The 26,555-nt window shown below is 38.0% G+C and overlaps 1 protein-coding gene across 2 annotated transcripts in view; it reads right to left on the bottom strand.

Moving 5' to 3' along the window:
• LOC150094209 (leucine-rich repeat serine/threonine-protein kinase 1-like) overlaps positions 1 to 26,555 on the bottom strand; it is an 803,235-nt gene that overhangs the window by 398,432 nt on the left and 378,248 nt on the right. For both annotated transcript variants that reach the window (XM_090412317.1, XM_090412318.1), the window contains exon 15: positions 13,489 to 13,611. In XM_090412317.1, the coding sequence (XP_090268443.1) occupies positions 13,489 to 13,611 (123 nt within the window). The remainder of the gene's footprint in view (positions 1 to 13,488; positions 13,612 to 26,555) is intronic.

Here is a 26,555-nt window from a genome sequence, read left to right as displayed (position 1 = left end):
CACACCCTCTTTATACAGTTTCCAGGGATGACCTCTGGTTCTCCCCTGATCTCCCACTATGTCTAGCAAAGCCATGCATTCCTTTATAGAAGAATACAGTGTTATCTACCTCACCTCTGGATCCTTCCTAATTTATGCTTACATGCAGACCAGCAGTTCATCATACAGATATTCAAAACCAAATCCAGGGAAGAAGGTGTTCTTCCATATAGTTTGCTTCTTCTGAGAGACAAAAAACCAGAGTTTCTGGGAGAGAAAATCCTTCACCCAGTATGAGACCGGCTAACTCACCATTTAACTGTTGAGAGTTTATTTTTCATTTGGTTAGACTATAATAAGTTTAGTTTAATCCTTTATCCAAGTGTGAGCAAACAAAGTTTGCTCCTGAAAGTATCTTCAGGACTGGGGTAAGGTAGTGCAACACCAGGCAACTCGTTGCAAAGGTGGAGAAAGCTCTCATCACTCCTATCTCAGTATCTCCCATAATGCAAAGCACATTTCCTTGCGGATATGTGTAATGCTATGCATTAAAGCAAGGGCCACTACCCATGCCGGTTTCGACCTTTATTGAGGTCTTGTCAGTGGGAGCCAGGCCCAGTAGTGGAGATACAAAGGCAGAAGCAATGAGAGGTCATCCTAACCTATAGGAGTTGCCAAAGGGTGTGCAACCTTATTATTAAATTACTCCAGATTCAGAGAAAAATGTTGAGAGTTTATTTTTCACTTGGTTAGACTTTCTCCACCTTTGCAACGAGTTGCCTGGTGTTGCACTACCTTACCCCAGTCCTGAAGATACTTTCAGGCGCAAACTTTGTTTACTCACACTTGGATAAAGGATTAAACTAAACTTATTATAGTCTAACCAAGTGAAAAATAAACTCTCAACATCTTTCTCTGAATCCGGAGTAATTTAATAATAAGGTTAGGATGACCTCTCATTGCTTCTGCCTAGTCCTGAAGATACTTTCAGGCGCAAACTTTGTTTGCTCACACTTGGATAAAGGATTAAACTAAACTTATTATATTATCACCATTTAACTGAAAACACCTCATAAAGGTTCCTCATCATAAACAGGATTCAAAATGAGATCTTTCCAATGAAAGGGCTCACGTAAACCAAATGATACGGACCTTAATTAGGCTAACACCACCTTAATGAATTACTACAGTGATACTGATTGGTCTCTAACTGGTTGCTTCTATCCTAGTTCCACTCTTGTATAATGGGATTATCTTGCTCTCATTCCACACATTAGGAACTGAGCATGTATTGATATTCTTGTTCAACGAATCAAATTAAAGGCACTGTTAATTCTTTTGCATATTCCTTCTGTATGCCCTGCTGATATCTCATCCAATTCCACTTCTTGTGTTTGAATCAAGCTCTTGTAAATTGTTTTAATATCTCAATTAATCCAAGTCTATCTTTTCAGCTAGTTTTATCTAAGCATTGTTGGATTCTGAATGAAGAGAAATTTAAATTATTAATACTCTCCTCAGAATCCAACATAATCCACTATGGCAAAGGCTACATTTGTAAATATTATTTAATGTAAATCACTTGTTTATAATTTAATATTCATATAACTACCTTAATTTTGTCTAATATTTAATTATTTAATCAAGATATATGTATTAATAATGAAAAGACTGTATTAAATATTATTAAGCTATTTTAATTATTACTATGTTAATATTATAAGAACTTGTATTTGATAATTTAACTGCGCATTATTTGAAATGTAAATATTCTCTATTTATTCCTGTTTGTAAAGTTTAACGTTATGTAATAACTCAATTTTATTATATTTTGTTTTGTTGTCATGGAAACATATGTAAGTGAGCGAGCACGTTTTGGAACACCACGTGAGGTTTATTGAAAAGAGTTTTAGAAAGAAATCACGAGAACAATTTAGGCGGGAAGAATGGATATAAAAAGCGATGAACGCTGAAAGAAATTTTAATTTAAGAGAGAGAGAAAAGAGAGGATTGGCATTAGGTTGGAATCGGAGCATTCAGCATTAGGGAATCACAGTGTGATAATAGCGAGTCGGCAAATCACTCAAGCAGCTAATAAAGTCTACTAGTCGAGAGGCGGTTAGCTAATAAATTGTAAAATAACAATTATAGCTACGGAAGACAGCTGAGTGACTACTAAATAGACTAGCAATACTTGAGTTGATATTTAATTTCAGGGCCGATCGTTCAAGGACACACAGAACCTTGAAGCAAAGCACGAAGTTACTAAAGAATAGTAGAGCTGTAAAGTTGAAGTATACCAATAGCTGTGTTTAGAATTGTAGTGTCTAAGAATTAATTGAATGACGGAAGAGTGAACAACTGTGCATATAAAACCTAAAGTTAAGGAATTATTGTATTGCCTTATTTCATAAGCGATCAGTAGTATTTCATGCAGGAACATTTGTTTATGTGTATTGTGACCGACGATTAATTCAGTTATTGCTTAGAAGATTTATTTAATGAGTGCCGTATACTGTTTAAGTGTTTACAGTTATAAAAAGTGTTTATGTATAAGTAGATGAAGAAAAAAGATTATCGGTAAAATTATTCCAACCATTAATATTTCTATACAGAGAAGTGTGTGAGTTTCATCCTAGAATTTCCTTATACTAACAGTAGCTATTGCAAAGATTAGCAGAAGTGTAAATTTAAAAGTGCTTGTTTGTGAAGAGGTGTTACTGCAATTTTATTGTATTTGGAACTTAAGGAACTGTGAGAAAACTGTAATAGAGATAGCAGAATTACCATTGTATGACTGTATTGTCAGGAAGGCTGAAGTGTTTCTAATAACTTAATTAGTGATTTAAAGTTAAGTGTAAAATTTGTGATTTTAAAATTAAATGTTTGTTTTTGTTAATCAAAAGTTGTATTTTGCCCGAATCTCTTTTACTGCACCATTCATAAATTATTCAAACCAAAGCAGGTAAATTAAGTAAGTCAAATATACTCGGCCAGTATATATTTTAAGGAGAAATAGTTGAAGGTTGATTTTTCTTCAATTCTTGAACTAATTCAGATATAGAGTGGCACAGTCTTTAAATATAAATTTTCTCTATATTTGAATTAGAAATCAACTCACAACTTATCAATTAGTTAAGAACATCGTAATTGTAATCATGTTGGATCCAAAGTATAGATTAAGAACAAGTAGGATCCAACAGCATCCAGATAAATAATGAATTGGCCAGGGATGTATACTTTACTAAAGTGACAGCTTAATAACTTAGCTATTTCTAAAGAATCTAACACTCCCTACCTTCTGCATTCACAAAAGTGATTCTTCCATGATCATTTTACTTTTTATTTCTCAAACAGTGGAAAAATTCTGTCAGATTTCTCTTTACCTGTGAGGTTACCTACTTTCTGCAGTCTGATGTTCTCTCCTGATCATGACTGGCACTTGAGCTAGTCATTGTCCTTTTTTTTCCCATCCACATTTCTTTTTTTCTTCAATTTTTGTTTCGGAGTTCTATTAATCCCATGAAATTTATTCACTTTAGACATTCTTTGACAAATCCCAGCATTATTGATTCATTCACCATGTTTTTTATCTTCTTCTTCTTCTTCTTCAACCTTTTGGTTCTGTCCACTGCTGGACGAAGGTCACCGCCCATGATTTTCCAGACCACTCAGTTTTCTGCCTCTCCCATTCGTCTCACTCCTGCAATTTGTTCCAGTTCATCCCTCCACCTTCTTCTCGGTCTTCCTCTTTGTCTTGCTTCATCCATTGGTCTCCACTCTGTTGTTTTTCTAGTCCATCACCGGTCACTGCATCTGGCAATATGGCCAACCCATCTCCACTTAGCTTGTATAATGTATTTTACAATATCCATGACACATGTTTGAGATCTTATTCAGGTATTTGTCTTCCTATCTCTTAATGTTATTTTTAGCATACTTCTCTCCATGTGATGTTGTGTTGTTCTCAGCTTTTTGTTTAGGGCTTCTGTTAAAGTCCATGTTTCTCCTCCATATGTTAGGACAGGGAGTATGCACTGGTCAAAAGCTTTTTAGACTCACAGGGATGTTACTTCTGAATATGTCTCTCATTTTCCCATAAGACATCCATCCAAGGTGAATTCTTCGTTCAATCGCTTTTCTTTGGCAATCCTCAAAGGAAAACTATTGGCCCAAATGCATATGAAGTAACTTGTTCTATTTCATGGTTTTCAACTTTGACAGTTCTATGGTTTATGTATCATCATTATTTTTGTTTTTTCTCTATTTATTTTTAATCCAATTATTCTGGAGACTTCATTTAGCTGATTTAGTCTTTCTTCCAAATCTTCAAGATTATCTGCTATTAGAACAATATCATCTGCAAATTTCAGATGATGCAGCCTTTCTCCATTTATGTTTATTCCTTTTGTTTCCCAATCAAGCCTTCTAAAGACTTCCTTTAGTGCAGCTGTAAATAATTTGTGAGATATGGTGTCGCCTTGCCGGATGCCTTTTTTGTATTGGAAACTTTTCACTGTTTTTAAATAATTTAATTACAGAAGTTGCATTATGGTAAATATGTTTTAGTGTTTCAATATATGGTTTCTCAGTTCCCTGGGTTTCAAGTATGATTTTAGTGTTGCAGATGTTTTAATTGAATTAAATGCTTTTTCGTAGTCTATATAGGCCAGACATAAGGGTTTATTGTATTTAATTGATTTTTCAATGAGCTGTCTTAATGTGTGAATATGGTCCAAAGCATTGTAATTCTTTCTAAATCCAGCTTGTTCACAGGATTGCATTTCCTCTAGTTTAGATTTTATTCTATTATTTATAATTTTTGTGAAGACTTTATATAGGGTGGGGAGTAGGCTTAAAGGGCTGTAGTTGTGAATTGTTCCAATTTTTTGGAATTTTTCTCTGTTTTAGGCATTTATTAAAGAGTTTAGTCAACTGTTTGATAACAGGGCTTCCTCCCAGTTTTAAGAAGTCTACCATAATTCCATCTTCTACTCGGGCCTTTCCATTCTTCATTTCCTGCAGTGCCATTTCCACTTCACCTTGTAAGATCTCAGGGGCATCACATTCTTCCTCACTCGAGATATCCATAGATGATTCTTGGATGTCACGGTCTTTGTCTTCATAGAGTTCAGTATAAAATTCCTGAATTCTTTTGATTATTGCATCTCTATTTTTTATAAGTTCACCATTTTTACTTCTTACAGCAGCTATTTCCTTTGTTCCAACTGATAATGTTCATCTTAGACCTTCATATTACTATTGTTTCTTTAATTTTCCTAGTATTATATGATCTAAGTGGCACACACTCTCCCCTCCCAAGCAAAAACTGTATAATCACTCTCCAGTTGGCACCTTAATGATTAAATGATAGATAAACAGATTCTAAGTTGCTATTAGAAGATCCAGTGTTCTTTTACCATAAGTTCCTTTCATCACTTTCCACTTAAGGTAGTTATCCTGAGTAATTCTATAATTTCATTCCCACTCATCTTGTTTGCTTTCTCTCCTGGTCTATATTAGCATCCAATTATGTATTCTGTCCTATTAAACTCTTTAACCTCTCTCACATCAAATAGTCTCAAGCCTATTTCCTATATTACTCATGCTATCACCACCATCACTGGAGATTTTTTATTCAGGTTAGATATAATTCCAGAGCATGTCCATTGAGTTTTTGGAAACAAGCCACACCAGGAGAAGGCAGGGTTGACTTGACAACAAGAGACTATATATTGAGAATCCCTGCTCGTTAGTAGTCCAGGCTGAGTGGGTGGATGAGTGGTTAGCATATCCAATCCTGCCATGGGCATTGATTTGTGACTATCTTTAGGTGAGAAATGAATTTCATTGTCCTGCATGAGACACTGCCCCATTTATTGAATGGCTGAAGTAGCTTGAATATAGTTCATTATTCGATGTATAGGACAGGATTCCCAGATCATGTCAAAAATAAATATTCAAAATACACACATTCTAAAACAGTAATAGTATTTTATTTCTGTCTTGTTAACAGAAGAATGAAAATTCAGCAAACAACTAGTTAATATGAACCAATATATATAAATTTTACCTTATAAAAGAAAGATATATCATACTACACGATAATAACCAAATTCTGAGGAATACATAACAACATAACAAATTTTGTAAGTGGAGGTTTCTGTGGTTTAGAAGTTCACATGGTATATTCCAGTAATTGAACCACATTTTTTTTTAATAAGCTATATAAAATACGATGAATTAATAAAAGACCCGACAAGTTTCGTAAGTCGTTTGACTTACATCTTCTGGGATAAAAGGTAACTGAAAGTTAAAACAACAAAAAAAGAGATTAACAGTTCATACTATACAGTTGTAGCCATCTGACTATTCATAAAATTAATAATCAGAATGCAGATTCAAAGCAGTGCTGGGTTTAAACAATGCTGGATGATGCCACGTTCTGTTGTTCACGTTCATAATGTCCAAGGTCTGACTGAGGTATATTTTTTATTAAAGCTGACCAAATTTGGTAAAGAATTAATCCTTGATTTTCATTGCATTGTGTTGATATTTTAAGCTTGTTTGCAGCTTCTTTAAATTTCCTTATGTAACAGTTTTTTTTCTATGTACGACATGTTTGTATTCTGCCAGAGTACATTGTGGCCGGTGGAGGAGGTATGGAAAGCTAAACCTAATTTTTGTTCTCTTCTGTTTTGTACATCCTTTTGGTGTTTGTTCATGCGAATTTCCCCAGATCTTCCTGTCTGTCCTACGTAGCAGATGCCGCACACCTGGTTTTTTAAAGGATGATGAGGAGGTTTCGGGGGATGTAGAAATCTCAATATTTTTTCCAGAGGCAGAAAGGCTACTTTGATGTTATATTTGTTAAGTAATTTAGCCATCTTGTCTGTAATGTAAATGTAATGTAATGTAAATCATTTTTGATATATGGAAGCATGATAGTGTGGTAGGAAAGGTAGTCTGTGTGTTTCCCAGATATGACAGTGATGAGATGAGATGGAGAATAGAGATCATGAATGATATGTTAGCAGACATTGTGAAGAGAAAGGAGTGCAGTTTGTGAATATGTGGAATGAGTTTTGAGAGACAAATATAATAGTTATAAAAAACTTGGTAAGACCTAAATTAAAAAAAAGATGTATAAGAGTGGACTGTATTTGAATTGGTTTTGGTGGGAGTTATCCAGAGGAGTTGCTGCTGGCAGGGAGAGAGGAATGACTGCAAAGAATAGACTGGCCCATAGCCATTCCTGCTTTTTGTTCTCAAAATTTGTCTTGAAACATGAAAAAAGTATTATTTATACAAAAAATATTATTTATAAACATTGTATAAATAACACTTTTATCACGTTTCAAGAGAAATTTTGGAAACAAAAAGAAGGACTGGCTATGGGCTCTTCCTTCTCTCCGGCTGGAAATTCACATGAACGAACACCAAAAGGATGTACAAAACAGAAGAGAACAAAAATCAGGTCTAGCTTTCCATACCACCTCCACCAAAAAACTGTTATAAGGAAATTTAAAGAAGCTGCAAACATGCTTAAAATACCAACACCATGCAATAAAAATCAAGGATTAATTCTCCACCAAATTTGGTCAGCTTTAATAAAAAATATACCTCAGTCAGACCTCGCACATTATGAACGTGAACAACAGAACGTGGCATCATCCAGCATTGTTTAAACCCAGCATTGCTTTGAATATGCATTCTGATTTTTAATTTTATGAATAGTCAGACGGCTACAACTGTATAGTATGAACTGTTAATCTCTTTTTTTGTTGTTTTAACTTTCAGTTACCTTTTACCCCTGAAGATTTAAGTCAAACGACTTACGAAACTTGTCGGGTCTTTTATTAATTCATTGTGTTTTATATAGCTTATTAAAAACTGTGGTCCAATTACCGGAATATACCATGTGAATCTTCTTCTTCTTCTGCAGCTTCTCCCACTTAAGTGGGGTCACTGTTTGTTGAGTGTCCTCCACACCTTCCTGTCTTGGGCTGTCACCACATCCAAGTTCTTCATCTTCAAGTCCTCTTCTACCAGCTCCCTCCATCTCTTCTTTGGCCGCCCACGCTTCCGCCTTCCTTGCACATCCATCTGCATGACCCTTCTTCCCAAATATTCGTCCTCCCTCCTCATCACATGACCAAACCATCTCAACCTTGTCTCCTGTATTTTCGCTCCTAAGTTCGTAACTTTCACTGTTCCCCTGACATAGTCATTTCTCAGATGATCCTTTCTGGTCACACCGCACATCCACCTAAACATTCTCATCTCTGCTACTTCCATCCTGCTAATGTTATTTTTCCTCAGGGCCACAGTTTCTATAGCATATGTCATAGCTGGCCTCACTACTGTCCTATAAATTTTGCCTTTCAGATTGATCGGCACCCTCTTATCACATAACACTCCAGCCATCTCCCTCCAGTTCCTCCAACCTGCTTGTATCCTGCATCCCACTTCCTTCTCACCTCCTCCATCTTCTTCCACTGTCGAACCTAAGTATCTAAAGTCTCTCACCTTCATGATGACATTTCCTTCCAGCTCCAGGTCTGTCTCCTGGCCACCGCCCACTGCGTAACACATATACTCTGTCTTATTTGTGCTCAGTCTCATACCTCTCTCTTCCAGTACTTTTCTCCATCTTTCCAGTTTAGTTTCCGCTTCTTCTCTTGAATCTACACACAGCAAGATGTCATCTGCATACAACATTGTCCAAGGTGCATCTTCTCTCACCTCCTCTGTTACCACCTCCATCACAATATTAAACAGAAACGGACTTAATGCTGACCCTTGATGCAAGCCAGCTGTTACTTGAAAACTTTCTGTCTGTCCCAAACAGGTCCGAACACTTGTCTTCACATTTCTTTACATTTCCTGCACCAACCTGACATATTTCTCCAGCACCTTCTTCTCCCTCAGACACCTCCAGACTTCTTGCCTTGGCACTCTATCGTATGCTTTCTCCATATCAATAATACCAGATGTAGCTCCCTTTGTTTCTCTCGATATTTTTCCATCATCTGTCGTAACCCAAAGATAGCATCTGTTGTTGATCTACCAGGCATGAAGCCAAATTGTTCCTTTGCAATCTCCACCTCCTCCCTCAATCTACCATCAAGAACCCTTTCTAGGATCTTCATTGTGTGGGACATCAACTTTATTCCTCTGTAATTTTTACAGTCTTGTGCATCCCCTTTACCCTTGTAGATGGAAACAAGAGTACTCTCCCTCCATTCCTCGGGTATATTTTCCTGTTGGCAAACTTTCATGAACAGGTCCCACAGCAGGTCAATTCCCTCTTCCCCCAGTGCCTTCCATGCCTCCACTGGAATTCTGTCGGGGCCCACCGCTTTTCCATTCCTCATCCTCTTCATGGCCTCCGTCACTTCCATTCTACTGATGTTCTGCACCATCCCCTCAGAAGGCTGCCCATCTCCTCTGTGAGTCCTTGCATTTTCCTCATTCAGAAGTCCCTCAAAGTATATTTTCCATCTGTTTCTTATGTCCACATCCCTCCATAATACTCTACCTTCAGCATCTTTGATCTGCCTCACATGTAAGATGTCCTTAGCTGCTTTATTTCTACATTTCGCTAGTTGGTAAATTTTTCTCTGTCCTTCCTTTGTTGCTAATTGATCATACAGATCTTGATATGCCATGGCCTTCGCCTGTGCCACAACTCTCTTGGCTTCTTGCTTTCTCTCTTTTTACACCTCACTGTCCTCTTCCACTCTTGACTCATCCCACTTCTGCTTTGCCTTCCTCTTAGCTGTCACTGCCACTTGTACATCATTATTCCACCACCAACCCTCCTTCTGCTCTCTAATCTTTCCAGATGTCTCACCACGATTGCACAGCTCAGGATTACTTTTGAATTATGTTTCCACCAATCTTGTACACTTTCCAGTCCATCCGAAATCCTCTCTAACACTCTCTCCCTAAAACGATTCCTCACACTCTCTTCTTTTAAGCAAAACTACTTAATTGTCTTCATCCCATGGCTTCCAGAGGTTCTTATCTTCGATCTTATTTTAAAGTCTGTGCACAGCAGTCGGTGTTGTTGTGCTACTTGATCTGTTGGAATTACCTTACAATTTGTCACAACCTTAAGATGTTTCTTCTAGTCAAAATGTAGTCAATTTGTGAGCTGTTGTTACCACTTTGTTGCCACTCAGAGTGGCTGGTGACACGGAGAGAGCAATAGAGACAGCAAATGAATCTGACTGAGTGGAGCAGGGAGATTTTCAACCAAAGAAGGTCAAAGTCAGGCGATTCTAGTTTGAGTGCTCTATGGCATGGTATGTCACAGCAGATGCCAGTTACCCTTGGATGACTGGCATCTGTACATATATCCAGGGCCGGCTGGAGGTTTTGCAGGGCCTCAGAAAAAGTTATTAGTAGGGTCCCAAAATTTTTGCAAAAAAGAATTTTTTTAATCGAAAAATCATATAATTTTATTAAACATAATTAGCAAACATTAAATACATATAGTTATATACTAAAATATTTCCCATATCAATACATCTCTCAAAAATTCTATTATCTAATTTTCTTAGAAATTCGAAAGTGTGGGGCCTCGGTATGAGGCCTGAAAAACCAACGTCTGAGACGGCCCTGCATATATCAAAAAGAGTCCAAGAGTATGTAGTTGGGAAAGCTGAGATGAGTAGTAAATGGGAAAGGGTGAGATATGGCTTTATTGGGAGAATATTGGTGACATGAATATGGATGACTGCGGGGTAAATGTTTGACTGAAAGGGCTGTGCATGTTTCCAATGCAGTGCTTGCATACACGGTGGATAATAGCTTCACTTGGTTTCTGCGTCAACTTTCCTTTTTTTTAGTCAATGATTCAACTGTCGTCTCCATTTTGGTACTTTTCTTCTAGTCCTTTCTTTTAGGCTTACACAGTGATCCAAATACATTTTTGAAAATATTTTCTTCTAGTCATTTTCATACTTGACATCCTTGTTTTTTCTGAATGAAGGTTAGGTCAGGCTGAGCTCGTATGCATGATTGGGGACAAGTGCCTTTGAACTTGTTGTTAATTACTGTTATTAATTCTGATAGTGTGTTGCAAGTCGCTTGAACAAAGCATGAGAAGTTCATTCCATCCTGTCTTCTATTTGTCCAAAACAATGGTGCCTAATGATGTATCTAAGATCCAAGTTGCATTCTCCCACCAACTTAGTGATTCATCAGCTTCTGATGAATCATCCTTTAGTGATTCATCAACTTCTGTTGGAAAGTTCAGAATGATAGCACTGAATTCCCCCCCCCACCCCAAGTTACGTACTAATGATGCAATGAGATAATGGCATTTGTTAGTGTTGTTGAGGAGGGTACATTTACCTTGTGGTGCTAATCATCAAGCAGTTTGAGGTTGGCTTCCAGTGTTCTAATTTTGCAGGAGAAAGTTTTGTCCACACTGTTTGAGGCTTCTGATGCATTTTACCAAGTCCAGGAGCTGCTTTACTGAAGGGAAGTACAGTGAACAAAAGAGAGGCTTGTTGAGATTGATTAGTAGTTTGTGTGCTCATTCTTCTATTTTTGTGGAGCAAACATGCAACCAGTAGCAACAGAGATCACGCATAAGACCCTTTTTCCTGCTGACAATATGTAGTTTTCAACTGTGGTACTTTGAATCATCACTGGGTTTGTCAGTGATCAACAATGCCATGCTGTGAGACCTGAAGTGCTCTGCTGTCATTGGCTTTTGTTGCCACCATCTTTGCTTCATGTGGTAGGCATAGCAAACATTTGTAGTAGCTGATATTTAATTGACTGAGGAAATAAACTGACTTGATGCACTCTAAGTACTTATGGGTTGTGTAGAGGAATTCAGTTCCTTAGTACCTGCTGTTGTGATTTCCATTCCATGCTTAATATCTTCATTCATTCATTTTAACTATTTTATTTAACCTTCAGATCCTTGGAATACATTTAGACATTGTTTCTGCCAAATAATTTTTGAATAGCTCAGATAGCATTGAGCTCCTTTCCACACAACTCTGAATTCCACGATACAGCTGCAAGCTGTCTTCTGAGTTTTTCATAATCACCAGCTTTATAGTTCCACATATATCCTTTCCTCACAGAAGTCCTCAAAAAGTTGGCAACTACCCAGGTAATCACTTCACGGTCATTCTTGCCGACTGGAAGGAGATTCAGCACTTCATACCACCTTAGGTATCCCTCAAAAACTCAAGAAATTCATTTTCTTTACTATAATTAAAATCACCCATAATGATCACTTATTTACTATTTCCATAGACATTTCATGGTCACTACCCTCCACATTATCAGGAATTAGCAATATCGAAGTAAATTTCATTCTATCCACCTCTACATCTATAATATACTGCTTCTACTATCTCAAAAACACCACCACTATTTCTCTTTTGCATCTCTACCTTGCATGGGCACAACTCCTTTTCTATCATGAAATGAACTCCATCTCCATTTTTGCCTTTTTTGTCATCATAATAAACATCAACCCTTCCATCTCTCTTTCTATCAGGATGACATCCTTATCCAACCACATCTCACTTATTTCAAAAATTTTTGGGTAAACCAAATTCAATCAGTGTAACAATTTCATTCCCCTTATTTCTGATACTTCTTGCATTTATACAAACATAAGTGTTCATTACTGGGTTTATTACAAGTTCCAGTGATACCACTTCTTAGAGGTAATTCCTCTGCCCATCCACTCATCTCATCACTCACTCCCTCCCTCCCTCCAAGCCATTCCTCTCTTTCTCATTACCCATCCCAGAACAGCCTTTTTCAGACCCAAATGTTTCCCCACATTTCAGGTCAGCTTACTGCTTTCTTGTCTACTCACACATTCGCTCCCTCTTTCAGCACCAAGCATTTTCATGTTGTGCCCCTTTTCTCTCATCACTCATGCTACTCACTTCTCCATTCATAAGCAGTCCTTCAATCCCATCCTTCCTTACTCTTCTGTTCTTCTCCATCACTTCTTATTTGCACAGATCTATTCTTTGCAGTCATTCCTCTTTCCCTGCCAGCAGCAACTCCTCTGCATGACTCCCACCAAAATCAATTCAAATATAGTCCACTCTTATACATCTTTTTTTTAACTTAGGTCTTACCAAGTTTTTTATAACTATTATATTTGTCTCTCAAAACTCATTCCACATATTCACAAACTGCACTCCTTTCTCTTCACAATGTCTGCTAACATATCATTCATGATCTGTATTCCCCATCTCATCTCATCACTGTCATATCTGGAAAACACACAGACTACCTTTCCTACCACACTATTATCTTTTATTCTCATCAACAATCTCCTGATATCCATTCTCACATTCTTCTTGTTTCCAACCAAGTCATTTGTTCCTACTACCACTACCAACTCTTTTTGCTCACTTACTCCTCATATGTAATGCCAAAAATACTCTACTCATTCTCCTCAGGAAATATACTTAAAAACTAAGCATGTTAACAATATAATAAAAAAAAAGTTACCTGTATGTTTACTAACCACTGAAGAATCCCATTAACACCACTCTCCCCATCTGTTATTCGCCAAACTACCAAATAAAGGGATCGCTTCGAAAGAAAATACTGATGGGTGGCATAATATTCTTTCTAAATTAACAAAAAAAAAAAAAAAAGTAGGACAGGCAACTTTGTTAAAATTAAAATATATCTGTTGTTTAAAAAATCTTTATTAAATTTAAGCACTTGTTACATTTAATTTAGGTCTTACCAAGTTTTTTATTATTATTTTATTTTTTATTTTCATTTTTAAATAATACCAGCCCTATATTCTGTGCTATTAGATGAGGATGATCTCAACATGCTTAGCCATGCCTCAGCAGTGTAATAACTGGAAAATTTTGCCAAATATGCCATTGAAACCAACAATATTTTTATCTGTTGTATTAAGCATATTTCAATTAAATGTAAAAGCTGAAACATAAAGGTAAAAGGATCAACATATTTGAATAAGAATGAGTTAATGTTTTTGTTTATACAACTTCCTAGAATGATGTACTACAGTTTGGCATAAAAATTAAAAATAATAATAATAAGTTGAAAATAGTAATAAGTTGAAATTTTCAGAAAAGATTCTTTGCAAAGAATTTGTTCTGAATATGAAATACCTCATAAGGTTACACAAAAGCTAAACTTTAAAACTGAAAAGAAAACCAATTTATTATTATATTATTATTTTTCTAGGCCTTCATGTCACAGGAGACGATTCACAGATCACAATATCTATTATATCTTGCTATGAAAACATTTAGCATTCACCACCTGCTCTAACAATTTTCACCACTCGACATGCAAAAAATCTTCTTTTCACTTCCTTATTACACGACCTTTGTAAAGTTTCCAGGGATGAACTCTCATTCTTCTATCACTTATTAGTTGTGCAATAATTCCCCTATATAATCTGATATATATAATAATCAGATAAGCTCTTCTCACCAACTTATGTGTCTCTAACGTATCACCTCTTCCCCACCTATCTGCCAAGCTCCAGACCACATCCCTTTACTCTGTTCTCATACTTAACATTCTATAGTTCAGAGAACAGTCTTAGTTATTTACCTCTGCATTCTCTCTAATGTTTCCTTATCACATATATAAGTGACCTAATCCATGCATAAATATACATATGTGGGCTGAAGAGTGTCTTAAATTCTTTTAAGTTAGGGATAAGGAAGTGATACTATCATCACCTCATTATCCCTAACTTATAAGAATTCTTTGTATTATGACAAGAATTTTCTGGATAACTCTTACAACCTTCTACAATGTCCCTGAACTTAGTTACCTATCATCAAAACCCACAGTTCCCTCATTTTTTAATCTCTTGAAGCAAAATCTCCTGGAGGTAGCTATACTCCTGGATTATATATACCTCCAATATAATATAATAAACATTGTTCCATCTTTTCTGGTCAAGGTATTCTCTTTACACTTAGCAATGCTGAAGTGATAAACCCACTCCTCAGCCCAACGTGTAACAATGATCGAAATCCTATTGTAACATCACATCAGAGCTTCTTGACACTGCCTTTCCTAATTTGCATTATCAGCAAACAATATATTCTCTCAAATCATGAACTAATATAGCATTAATATATATATTTCAAATCATGAACTAATAGCATTAATATATATATTAAACAACAGTGGTCTCAGAAAAGAACCCTGTGATATCCCACTTGTCACCTTTCTTTTTCTGTAACAGTGTTCTGCCATACACATCTTACTGGTAAACCATTCCTATAACCAAACTACTAATAAACATCCATCCTGTCCTGATAAATTCAACAGCAGTTCATGGTGGTGCTCTATCAGATGCTTTAGAAAAATGAGATCTTTGCCTTTCTTTGCTTAATATATTGTCGTTCTATGCTGTTATGATCCATCGAGTCGTTTCCGACTCCTGGCGACTCCATGAACATACACTCTTCATTCCGATCTGTCCCCGACCATGTCTTTTGGAACCTCCGAGCGCACTCCAGTTGCTTCTTTAACTCCATCCACCCATCTAATTCTTGGTCTTCCTCTTCTCCTGCTTCCATCAACTTTAGCAAGCATCATCATCTTCTCCAGACTGTCATTTGCTTGCATAATATGTCCAAAGTATGAAAATTTTTGCTTGATGATCATAGCTTCAAGAGAGAAATCTGGCTTTATTCTGTCTATCACTGATTTATTGGTTTGCTTTACAGTCCATGGTATTCTTAGTAAGCATCATTCTATACATGTAACTAAATTACTGAATTAAAAATCCCCTTTTACAAACCCAAGCTGCTCTCTCATAAGATTTCTGATCCTGGTTTCTTTTCCATATCTAGTCAGTCTCTTTTACACCATCATCACTAACAGTTGCACTATTTTCTCTTCTTTGCATTCTTCTGGCACTGTTCCTGTTGCTTTCCAGATTCACGTTGAACAACCAAGCCAAGAATGCCACAATTTTTTGTTGCACATCTCAGAAGACAGAGAGAGGAAAAAAAAAATAGTGTGCGTATTGCCTAGGTATGATAATGATGAGCTGAGCAGAAGAGCGGTGATACTGAATGGCATAATAGCGAGAATGTGTGACAAGAGAGGACTGGTATATGTGGATGCTTGGAGTGCATTTGAGGAAAGAGAGGAATTGTATGCGAGAGACCCCTTACATTGAATGAGGAAGGATGTAGGCATCTGGAGAGATTGCTGTTCTGAACGAGTCAGTCCCAGGGAGGATGATAGCAGGGGTGGCCTCTTGTGGGAATGGATACTTGGGAGAAGGGAGACGACATCAGGTAACACTGAGCTCAGTGGAGTCTAGAGGGGGTTAATGCTGAGTATAGAAACAATGGCATTTATATGCTTTATACTAATGCCAGGAGTATCCGGAATAAGGGAGAGGAATTGGTGGAGCAGATAGCATCAGCCTGGCCAAAAGTTATTGGAATCACTGAGACGTGGTTGACAGAAGGGGATATAATAACAGGAATAGAAGTTGCTGGGTACAGCATTTTTCGTCAGGATAGGAGGGGAAAGTGTGGTGGTGGAGTACTGCTTATGTCCTCTAAGAGTGGAGGCTTTGGAAGGAATTGAGACAAATGATTTTGAGAGCATATGGTGTGTGAGGTAGAGGTAGGCAAGACAGGACATTTAGTGGGGTGTTGCTACAGACCCCAGGAGCACAGAGGATGGGGACCAGGAGATGTTTAGACAGTTGAGTTTGGCAAGTGCAAGAAGAATTATTGTTATGGGAGATCTTAACTACAGTAGTATAAATTGGAGAAAGGAAGATGCATGTAGCAATAAGGGAATGGAATTTCTAGAATTCTTGAGGGACAAATGTCTTAGGCAACATGAGGGCGGAATTGGAAGACCGGGATATCATTAGTGCATGCGAGCAGCTGCTTTATATCAGCAGCAATGGTAAGTTTCATACCACGAGTGAAGAAGAGGACACAATTTGGAGTAAACTGGATGACAAACAATATTAAACAATATTAATTGCATGCGAAAAAGAGGGTATGAAAGAGATATAAGGAGACAGGTGAAGAGAAGATGCATGAAGAATATAAGACACAGGCCAGAAGAGTGACTGGTGTGGTAAGGAAAGCGAAACTGGAATATGACAGGAGATTGGCCCTAAGATCCAAAGAAAATCCTAGGGAATTTTTTTAGATATATGGCCAGTAAGAGGAGAAATGACTGTGGAAGAATGATATTGTGGGATAAAAATGGGAATAGAGTGACTGATGCAGAGGACATAGTGGAATTGTTCAATGAACACTTCATTGGAGTATTTCATCCTACAGATCCTAGAGGAATCAGTTTTAATGCTATAGGGATAGGGCTGGTTCGAGGTTTAGAGGTACAGGAGGAGAGTGTGTTTCAGATACTGAGTACTCTTGATGTCAGTAAAGCTTTGGGACTGGATAGTATTTCAACACGAGTTTTGAGAGAATGTGCTAGGGAACTGACAGTGTCTTTTCAATGAAAGTCTGGCTGTGGGAAAGGTGCCCACGGAATGGAAGGAAGGTAAGATAGTGCCATTGCATAAGGGTGGTAACAGACGGGAAGTGTCTATTTATAGGCTGGTTTGTGTGTCATCAGTAGTTGTTAAGATCTTGGAGAAAGTAGTGAGAGACCGTATACAGCATTGAGCAGATGAGGGTAATGTTATCTGTGAGAGTCAATATGGATTTGTGAAAGGGGTGCTCTTGTTTTAGCAATATGCTAGCCTTTTATAATAAAGTTACAAGAACATTAGATGAGGGAAAGTCATATAATGCAATTTTCTTAGACTTAGCGAAGGCATTTGACAGGGTGCCACATGATAAGCTGATATTTAAGTTGCAGCACATGGGTCTGGATGTCAGATTGGTCAACTGGATTCAGGATTGGCTGTCTGATAGGTATCAGAGAGTTGTGTATGGTGGAGCAGTTTCAAGGATGCAGAGGGTTACAAGTGAGGTCCCACAGGGCTCAGTACTAGGACCTATATTGTTTAACCTTTATATCAATGACATTGCCAGTGGATTGCAAGGGGATATTCAGTTGTTTGCAGATGATGTGAAGCTGGGAAGGATTATTAGTAATAGTGCAGATGTGGTAGCCCTGCAAGAGGATTTGAATAAGCTAGATAGATGGGCAAATGAATGGGGGGTGTCAGTTTAATGCAGCAAAATGTAAGGTCTTGAGGTTTGGGAAACATCGATGGGATGTTGCCTACTCTATGGGGGGAGTTATACTGGAGGAAGTAGGGGAGACAAGAGATCTGGGGTTGATGATTGATAGAAACCTGAAATTTAGGGGACATATTGCAAAGGTGGTGAAGGTAACACAGAGGATTGCTACAATAATGAGGACACTGACCTGCAGAGATAAAAGGGTTATCATTCCGTTGTATAAATCTCTGATCAGACCACACTTAGACTATTGTTCTCAGATTTGGTCCCCAGGATTTGAAGGGGATAAATTAACTGTGGAAAGGGAATAAAGGCGGATAACAAAGATGGTTTCAGGACTGTACAATATGAGTTATGAGGATCGACTGAGGGAATGTGGACTGCAGAGTTTGGTGGATAGAAGGAGAGGTGATACGATCGAGACTTTTAAACTGTTGAGAGGCAGTTACAGGGTAGACATTGGAAAGTTCTTTCACTTGGTGGAACGGCGGGAAGGAGCGATGACAGGGGGCCATCCCTGGAAGTTACAAAAGGAAACTGTGGAAGGAGTAGTTTCTTTGCGTGGAGGGTGGTTGAACCGTGGAATGCATTGCCTGATGGAGTGGTGAGAACGAGAATGGTCAATGAGTTTAAGCAGTGGTATGATAGACTTTGTGTTTCTTAGGGGGGACCTCCCCTCGATGAGTCTTGACAGACTAGGACCTCCCACGATGAGTCTTTTGACTCCATGGAGGCCTGAATAATAATAATAATAATAATAATAATAATAATATAGGTGATGTCCAATCCAATCCCACAGCCTTGTTAATTATCAAGTGTACTTAAAATTCTAAACACTTTGCATTTCTGAACTATCAGTCTTCTGTCTTCTTTCCTACTGTTAATCAATACTGCTCAAATCCTAAACATAAAATACACTAACAAACTAATTATTGAATATGTCCAATACAGGGGCAAATGCTGGTCTTGAAATTCACGCTTGCTCTTGTTATCATTCAGGTAGGAGAGGTGTGATTGAAGTCTGATTAGCGAAATAATGAATTACTGACCATTTAAAACTATATATTTAGAAATTTATGCATATTTAATCAAACAAATACAACATTTATTTTACAAATGATATTCTATCATTTTCAATTTAGCCACTTGAGTACAAATTCTGCCCTACGGTTCTTCTTTATGAACTGGTCATTAACATCATCATAAAAAGTTGGTTGTAACTTAATTTTCCCAAGCAACACACATACACTTGTAAAGGCTGGCTGAAGCTCACTGGCTAACGCTTCTTTGCCTGCGCATGGCCTGTTTTTAAGATGATGTGAAGGGAGCAGAAATAGATTTTATGTGCATGCATGAAGTCACAGTGCTGCAGTGAGGACCTGGAGGCTCCGACAACCAGGCAAGCCAAGGTAGCTTTGACTAGACAAGCAAGCATCGGCCTTCAATACACAATGCAAAGCTCAATTATTGCCAAGCAAGCTTAAGACGTCTTCTACAAAAATAAAAGCCTAAATGAAATGCTTATAAATACATGCATTTATTAACAAATAAATATTACTTCTTTCTCAAGTAATGAGTTTGCACAGCAAGCATGGAGAATTCGCCCCTGGTCCACTATATCTCCTGTGGATGTGACCAGCATTCTATCTCCATCTAAAGTCAGTCTTCCACAATCATCAATTCTTTAACTAGACATATGATGGTAGAATTCTCTAGGATTTTACTCTGCTACTTCAGACAATCTCATCTCTGTTCATAAGCCAATTTCTGCTTCCTCACTTACCAGTCACCTACTTAGCCTATGCCTTATATTCCTCATGTTTCTGAGAAGAACCAGTTTTTTATACCTCATCTGTAACATCCTCTTTTTTGGTAGTTCCTGCATAATTCCATGATTCATCAATTTCTCTCATACGTTATTTATCCTCTCAACCTTAGAAAGACAATTGGACATTGCCATAAAAATAATCAATTTCAGACAAATGTCCCAAATGATGATGGCTTCTTTCCCCTTCAATAATTAAGCTGATTAATTTCTGTTTCCTTAATTTATCACAGTCTTATGCGCTATAATTCCATACCTCTTTTTTGTTCTGTGAAGCTTACATCTGCCTAGCCACTTCCCACATCAAGACCACATTATCACTCTCCTTAATTGGTGGTATTAGGGCAAATCTTCTATTATCACTGTATGAGACAATATTATTAAATCTGACATGCATCCCATATGTTGCTTCAACTACACTGGATTCCATATATTAAAGAACAAAGAGAAAAAAGCATGATAACTCAAACACTGTATAATTAATTTTATAAAATCTGGTGAAAAGCAGCATGATATGAGACATGAAAGAGGCACCCACAATAAATACATAGCTTAATTCAGTAACAACTGGATACATAAACCAAACCAAAGATTGGTTTATGTATCTAAAGAATGGTCAAAAACAAGGTCAAAATGAGATTGTCAAAGTGCCTCGATAAGCAATGTGGTCACCCTTCACAGCAATACAATGCTCACAGTGATGTTTCATATGTTTAATGGTGTCCAGCAGCTCAACTGGTAATAACAAGCATTGATCCTGCAAATCTCTCCTAAGTCTCTCAAGGTTATGGAGAGAGAGAAGGGTTGAGAGCAACACATCTACCTAGAGCATCGCCAGGCATGCTCAATACGATTAAAGTTAAGAGAAGACCTGGCTGGTTAGTCCATATGCATCATCTTGAAGATGTTGGTCCATGAGATTCACTCAATGAAAATGAGCATCATCATCTTATAGGATAAATGTCTCATCTATTGCATTCACATATGGATGAACATAAAGATTCAGGGCTCCGTCGCTATCATTTGTAATATTCATGGTTCTGCTGGGAAGCACATACAGGTCTGTGCTTCCACCATAATTTTCCCTTTCACAAATATTATTATTATTATTGTTCCAGGCAACTCCAAGGAGTCGACAGACTCATCGAGGTAGGCCCTAACATCATGTCAAGAACAACTATTCGACATTCACACAGTATCTATCATACCTTGCCTTGAACTCATTCACGGTCGTAGCACCCACAACAGACTCTGGAAGCTTATTCCACTCATTCACTACTCTCCAAGTAAAAAACCTAGCTCTAACACCCTTGTCAACCACGCTCTTGCCCAGCTTCCATTCATGGCCCCTAGTCCTCCCACCACCAGTCATATTTTCAAAAATATCTTCTGGATCAATCTTATAGAAACCCTTCAGTAATTTGAATGTCTCAATCATATCACCCCTCCTTCGCCTATTGACCAATTTCTGCAACCCACAAATCTTCAACCTATTCTCATAAGGTTCATTCCACAGACCTGCTATCATCTTGGTCACTCGTCTCTGGATCCTCTCCACTTCCTCCCCATCACGAAGAAACCCTGGTGCCCATAACTGGGCGCAGTAGTCCAGATGGGGTCTTATCAAGACTCGATACATAGGAACAACAACTTGTTTGTCTCAGCATGTTAAAGTATTTTTCAGAAGCCAAGTGATTTGGTGAGCTGTTTTAGTCACTTTTGCAACGTGCCCCCTAAACTTCAATTCCCTATCCACCAACACTTCCAAATCCCTGGCCTCATCAATCTCCTGGAGTACGGTTCCACCAATGCAATATACTGCTGCTATTCTTTTCACTCCAAAGTGCATAACCTTACACTTTGGCACATTAAATTGACATCCATCTTTCCTAGCCCAGTCCTCCAAACTATCCAAATCATCCTGTAGAATTTTGACATCCTGTGCACTCATAATTGCTCTACCCAATTTTGCATCATCAGCAAACAAGTGAACACTTCCTCTCAAATCCTTTCCTATATCATTGATGAACAAATTGAAAAGCAGTGGTTCAAGAACAGAGCCCTGTGGCACTCCACTAGTCACAAGCCGTCTTTTAGACTCCACTCCTGAATAAACCACTCTCTGGTATCTCTCCTTCAACCACCCTCCTATCCATCTCACCAACCCTATATCTATCCCCATCTGCTCCAGTTTATTGATTAGGGCTCTATGTGGTATCCTATCAAAAGCCTTGGCAAGGTCCAGTAGTATTACTGTAAACCCATTACCCCTATCCAGTTCAGCTGTCACTGAGTTATAAAACATGAGCAAGTTACTGAGGCATGATCTACCCTTCACAAAACCATGTTGTCCCCCGTACAATATCCCATTTTCATCTATCCAATCCTGTATTCTTTTCTAGACTAATTTCTCTAAGACCTTGAAAATGATTCCTGATATGCTATTCAGTCGGTAATTTACAACAGCAGTCTTGGAACCACCTTTATGCAGTGGAACTATTTTCCCCTCTTTCCACCCCCTCGGGACTAACCCAGACCCGAGACTCAAATTAAACAAAATGGTCAAGGGTACTGACAATTCTTTAGCTGCTTCTCGTACAACACGAGCTGGTATACCATCCAATTCCACAGATGTATTGACATTGAGGTTATGCAATAGACTACTCACCTCCACTTCATTCACCACAATTCCCGTATAATCTACTGGTACATTCGTTTCTGCAATGTCACCACCTGGATGATATATTCCTGCAAAGTGCTCACTCAGTAACTCAACTATATCAACTGATTCAGTTACCTCCCTACCATCCGCATTCTTTATAATCATTCTGCCATGTACATTTTTCCTTTTACTTGATACATATCTAAAAAACTGTTTAGGATTCTCTTTAGCCTGCATGGCCAATGTTCTTTCGTAATCCATTTTTGCTTTTCTTACCACACTCGTTACCCTTCTGGCCTGCGCTTTATGACGTTCATGTGCCTGCCGGTCACCTTTCTCCTTAAATTCCCTTCATAGTTGTTTCTTTTTTTGCAGCTCAAGCTTAATGGTGTTATTCATCCATTTAACCCCTAGTTGATTTATTATTCGGACTCTAGGTATACAGTCAGCCATTGCTTCATGCAAACACTTCTTAACTACCTCCCATGGACTATCGACTTCTAGTCCTTGCAGTTGCACATGCCATGGCACTGAACCAATTAAACTCCTAAGCTTGTCATACTTTCCAGCCCGATAATTCCACATGTACCCTGTCTTAATTGAAAATTCTACACCTTTAGCCACCTCCCAAGTCAAGACCCTATGATCACTCTCACCGATTGGTGGCAATGTGGTCACATTTGTTACAGCCAAATCCTCAGATGTAATTACTAGGTCAAGCATTCTCTGACCCCCTAGTATTTTCCATTACATGCTGTCGCAGATAGTTATCCCTTAATAATCACATAAAATCCAATTCCTTCTTCCCGTGTGTCCTCTCCTCACTCCAATCAATGCGACCATAGTTGAAATCTCCCATAATAATCACCCTCCTTCCACTCATTTCTCTTTTTGCTTGTGCATACTGTCACTACCATCTTTTCCATCACCTGGTCTATAGCAGCACCCAATTGTATATTTAGTTCTGCTAGTCACAATCTCACACCAAATGGCCTCAAATGTGCTCTTTTCTCTATCCTGCAATTCAACTTCTATTCTCCTTGGCTGCAGCTCATCAGCTATCATCAACAATACTCCTCCCCCCATTTTATTCTCCCTGTCATTCCTGAACACACTATACCCATCATATTCAATCCCACTAGCTATATCATCTACAGTCAGCCATGTTTCACTAATACCAATAACCTGTGGTCTGGAAGTGCCAACCATGGCCAAAAACTCTTCCTTCTTGTTCCTAATACTCCTAGCATTAGTGTACATGAATTTAAGACCCCCATTAGCCGCAACCCTACCTTGATGCCTTATATTAACTATCCCACTCTGATTTGTTGTCTTTATTTGCTCGGGCATATTATTCTTCATTCTTACATTCAACTGCCTCCCTAAGGACTGTATATCTACTCCCCCCCCCTCCCCCTTAATAAATCTAGTTTCCCTGAATTTGCACATCCACCACATTCAGCAACACTTTCTCAAGTCTTCTTACACCGTAACCATTCAAATGCAAGCCATCCATCTTATATAGATCCTTTCGCCCAACGAACTCACCCCACATGTCCACAAATTCCACACCACTCGTCATACATAACCCACTCATAAAGTCATTCGCAATTATGGCCCTCCTTTTAAACATTTCACTGTCATACCGTGGTAAAAGACTAATCATTCTAACTCTCTCACTCTTTTCTTTTGCTACCTCAAACAATTCATTCAGGTCTTCTATCATTTCCATTTTGTCTCCTTTCAAATCATTCGTACCTGCCACAACAATCATTTCTTTAACCTTTTCCTTTTGCTTTCTAATAGACTTAGTTACATCCTTTATGGTCGCACCAGGTTGGTACGATTTTGTCAAATCCTCTACTATCACACCTCGTACTAATGAGTCTCCATACAGCACTCTATCCTTCATTTTGTTCATGTTCACACTCATACGTCTATTTTTCCTGTCATACTTTTTATTATTGGCTGGTTCATTCAGCCGACTTTTGCTCATACGCTCTAGCTGCTGTTTTGCCCTTTGTATCGCACCATTCAACAACGTGATCTCACTCATTGCGTCTATCTCATCTTTTTTATTCTCAGTAAAACCATTAATACTATCATTCACACTTTCTCCATTCACACTCTCACAATTCTCTGGTACAACCTCGCCGTTTCTTGTCATATCCCTATTTTCTTCATTCTGAAGTTTGACAAAAATATCACACTCACAATCCGAAATACTCTTCAATTTCTCATTCTCCCTACATTTTCTACACACATTCACTCCTTTATTATCATCTAACCACACTCCGACCGCACTCCGCAAAGCGTACATTTCACAGCTAGTACACAATATTAGAAGGATGATAATGTAGCTCTGGTTCTCACCAGGTCAGAGATAAATACCTCACATATCTATAGAGTACACCAGAGACATGTCTCTGACATGATAGTTTCTTTTTGAAGATGTTGGTCCAGACTATGCATAGAGTATGCACAGACTATGCACTGGAGTATGCCAGTAATGTGTCTCTGACATACTCTACTGAGTATGCCAGTAATGTGTCTCTGACATACTCTACTGAGTATGCCAGTAATGTGTCTCTGACATACTCTACTGAGTATGCCAGTAATGTGTCTCTGACATACTCTACTGAGTATGCCAGTAATGTGTCTCTGACATACTCTACTGAGTATGCCAGAGGCACGTTATCTCTGATCTAGAGAGAACCAGCAACATGTTATCATCCGTCTAATATCTGTGAAAGGGACACTTATGGTGGAGGCAGTGTGGTGGTTTGGGAGAAGAATCTTGTTTGGTGGATACACCGACTTGTAGGTGCTTCCTAGTGGAAAACCATGAATGCTGCAACTTATAGAGACAGGGGTCTTGAACTTCTATGTTTGTCCATATGTGGGTGTGATGGGGAGACATTTCTCCTACAAGACAATAATGCTCATCCTGATTGAGTGAAGTTTGTAGCCCAATATCTTCAAAAAGAGACTATCATACATATGGACTGGCCAGCCAGGTCCCCCCCCCCTCCCTCCCTCCACAAAACCTTCATAGACTTAGGATTATTGTTGGATCATATACTAGGATTATTAGTATTGCAGGAGCAATGGTTGTTATTACCAATTGAGCTCCTGATCACCATTAAACAGTATGAAACATTATTGTGAGCACTGTGTTGCTGTGAGGGGTGACCGCATTCCTTATTGAGGCACTTTGACAATCTCATTTTGACCTCTTTATTTGATTGTTGCCTTCACATACCCATTTGTTACTGAATTAAACAATTTATGTTCAATTTTTCTGTTTTTTTTTTTTCACATGTAATATCATACTAATTTGTTGCTAAATTGCATAAAATTCATCATACAGTTTTGTAGGTATAGTGATTTTTCTCTTTGTTCCTTAATTTATGGAAACCAGTGTACATGCTGTATAAAGTAATTATCTCTACTTAAGATTCTAATCTAATCTTCTTATTCACGTGCATGTTATTTTCTCTTTTCAGTCCAGACTTCCAGGTGAAATTAACCTATTATTATCACCTTTCTATCATTTGTGCTTACCTTAGTATCATACCAGATGAACTAAAAACCATCATCACTATACTGCTTTCTTCAATTTCCAGATAGAGGGGACACAACTGTTCTGAGGTCATCAGTATTTAATCCATTCCTTTTGACCTCCTTCTATATTTTCTATAACTGCTACAACCATCACATGCAATTCCCATATTCCCACGAGTATATCATCCACTGTTAACTACATCTCATGAACACTAATGATTTGCAGACCAATGATTCGAATTAAAAACTGATTCACTATAACAAATATATTAAACCCAAAGAAACAGTCTGCTAAGCAAATTTCACAAAAGTGAATTTAGAGGTA

The sequence above is a fragment of the Typopeltis vanoorti genome, chromosome 22 (assembly GCF_054136105.1).
Source record: "Typopeltis vanoorti isolate ZY-2024b chromosome 22, IOZ_Tvanoo_1.0, whole genome shotgun sequence".
NCBI lineage: Eukaryota > Metazoa > Arthropoda > Arachnida > Uropygi > Thelyphonidae > Typopeltis > Typopeltis vanoorti.
Note: the sequence above shows the minus strand (reverse complement) of the source record. Positions and strands in the feature narration are given on the sequence as shown.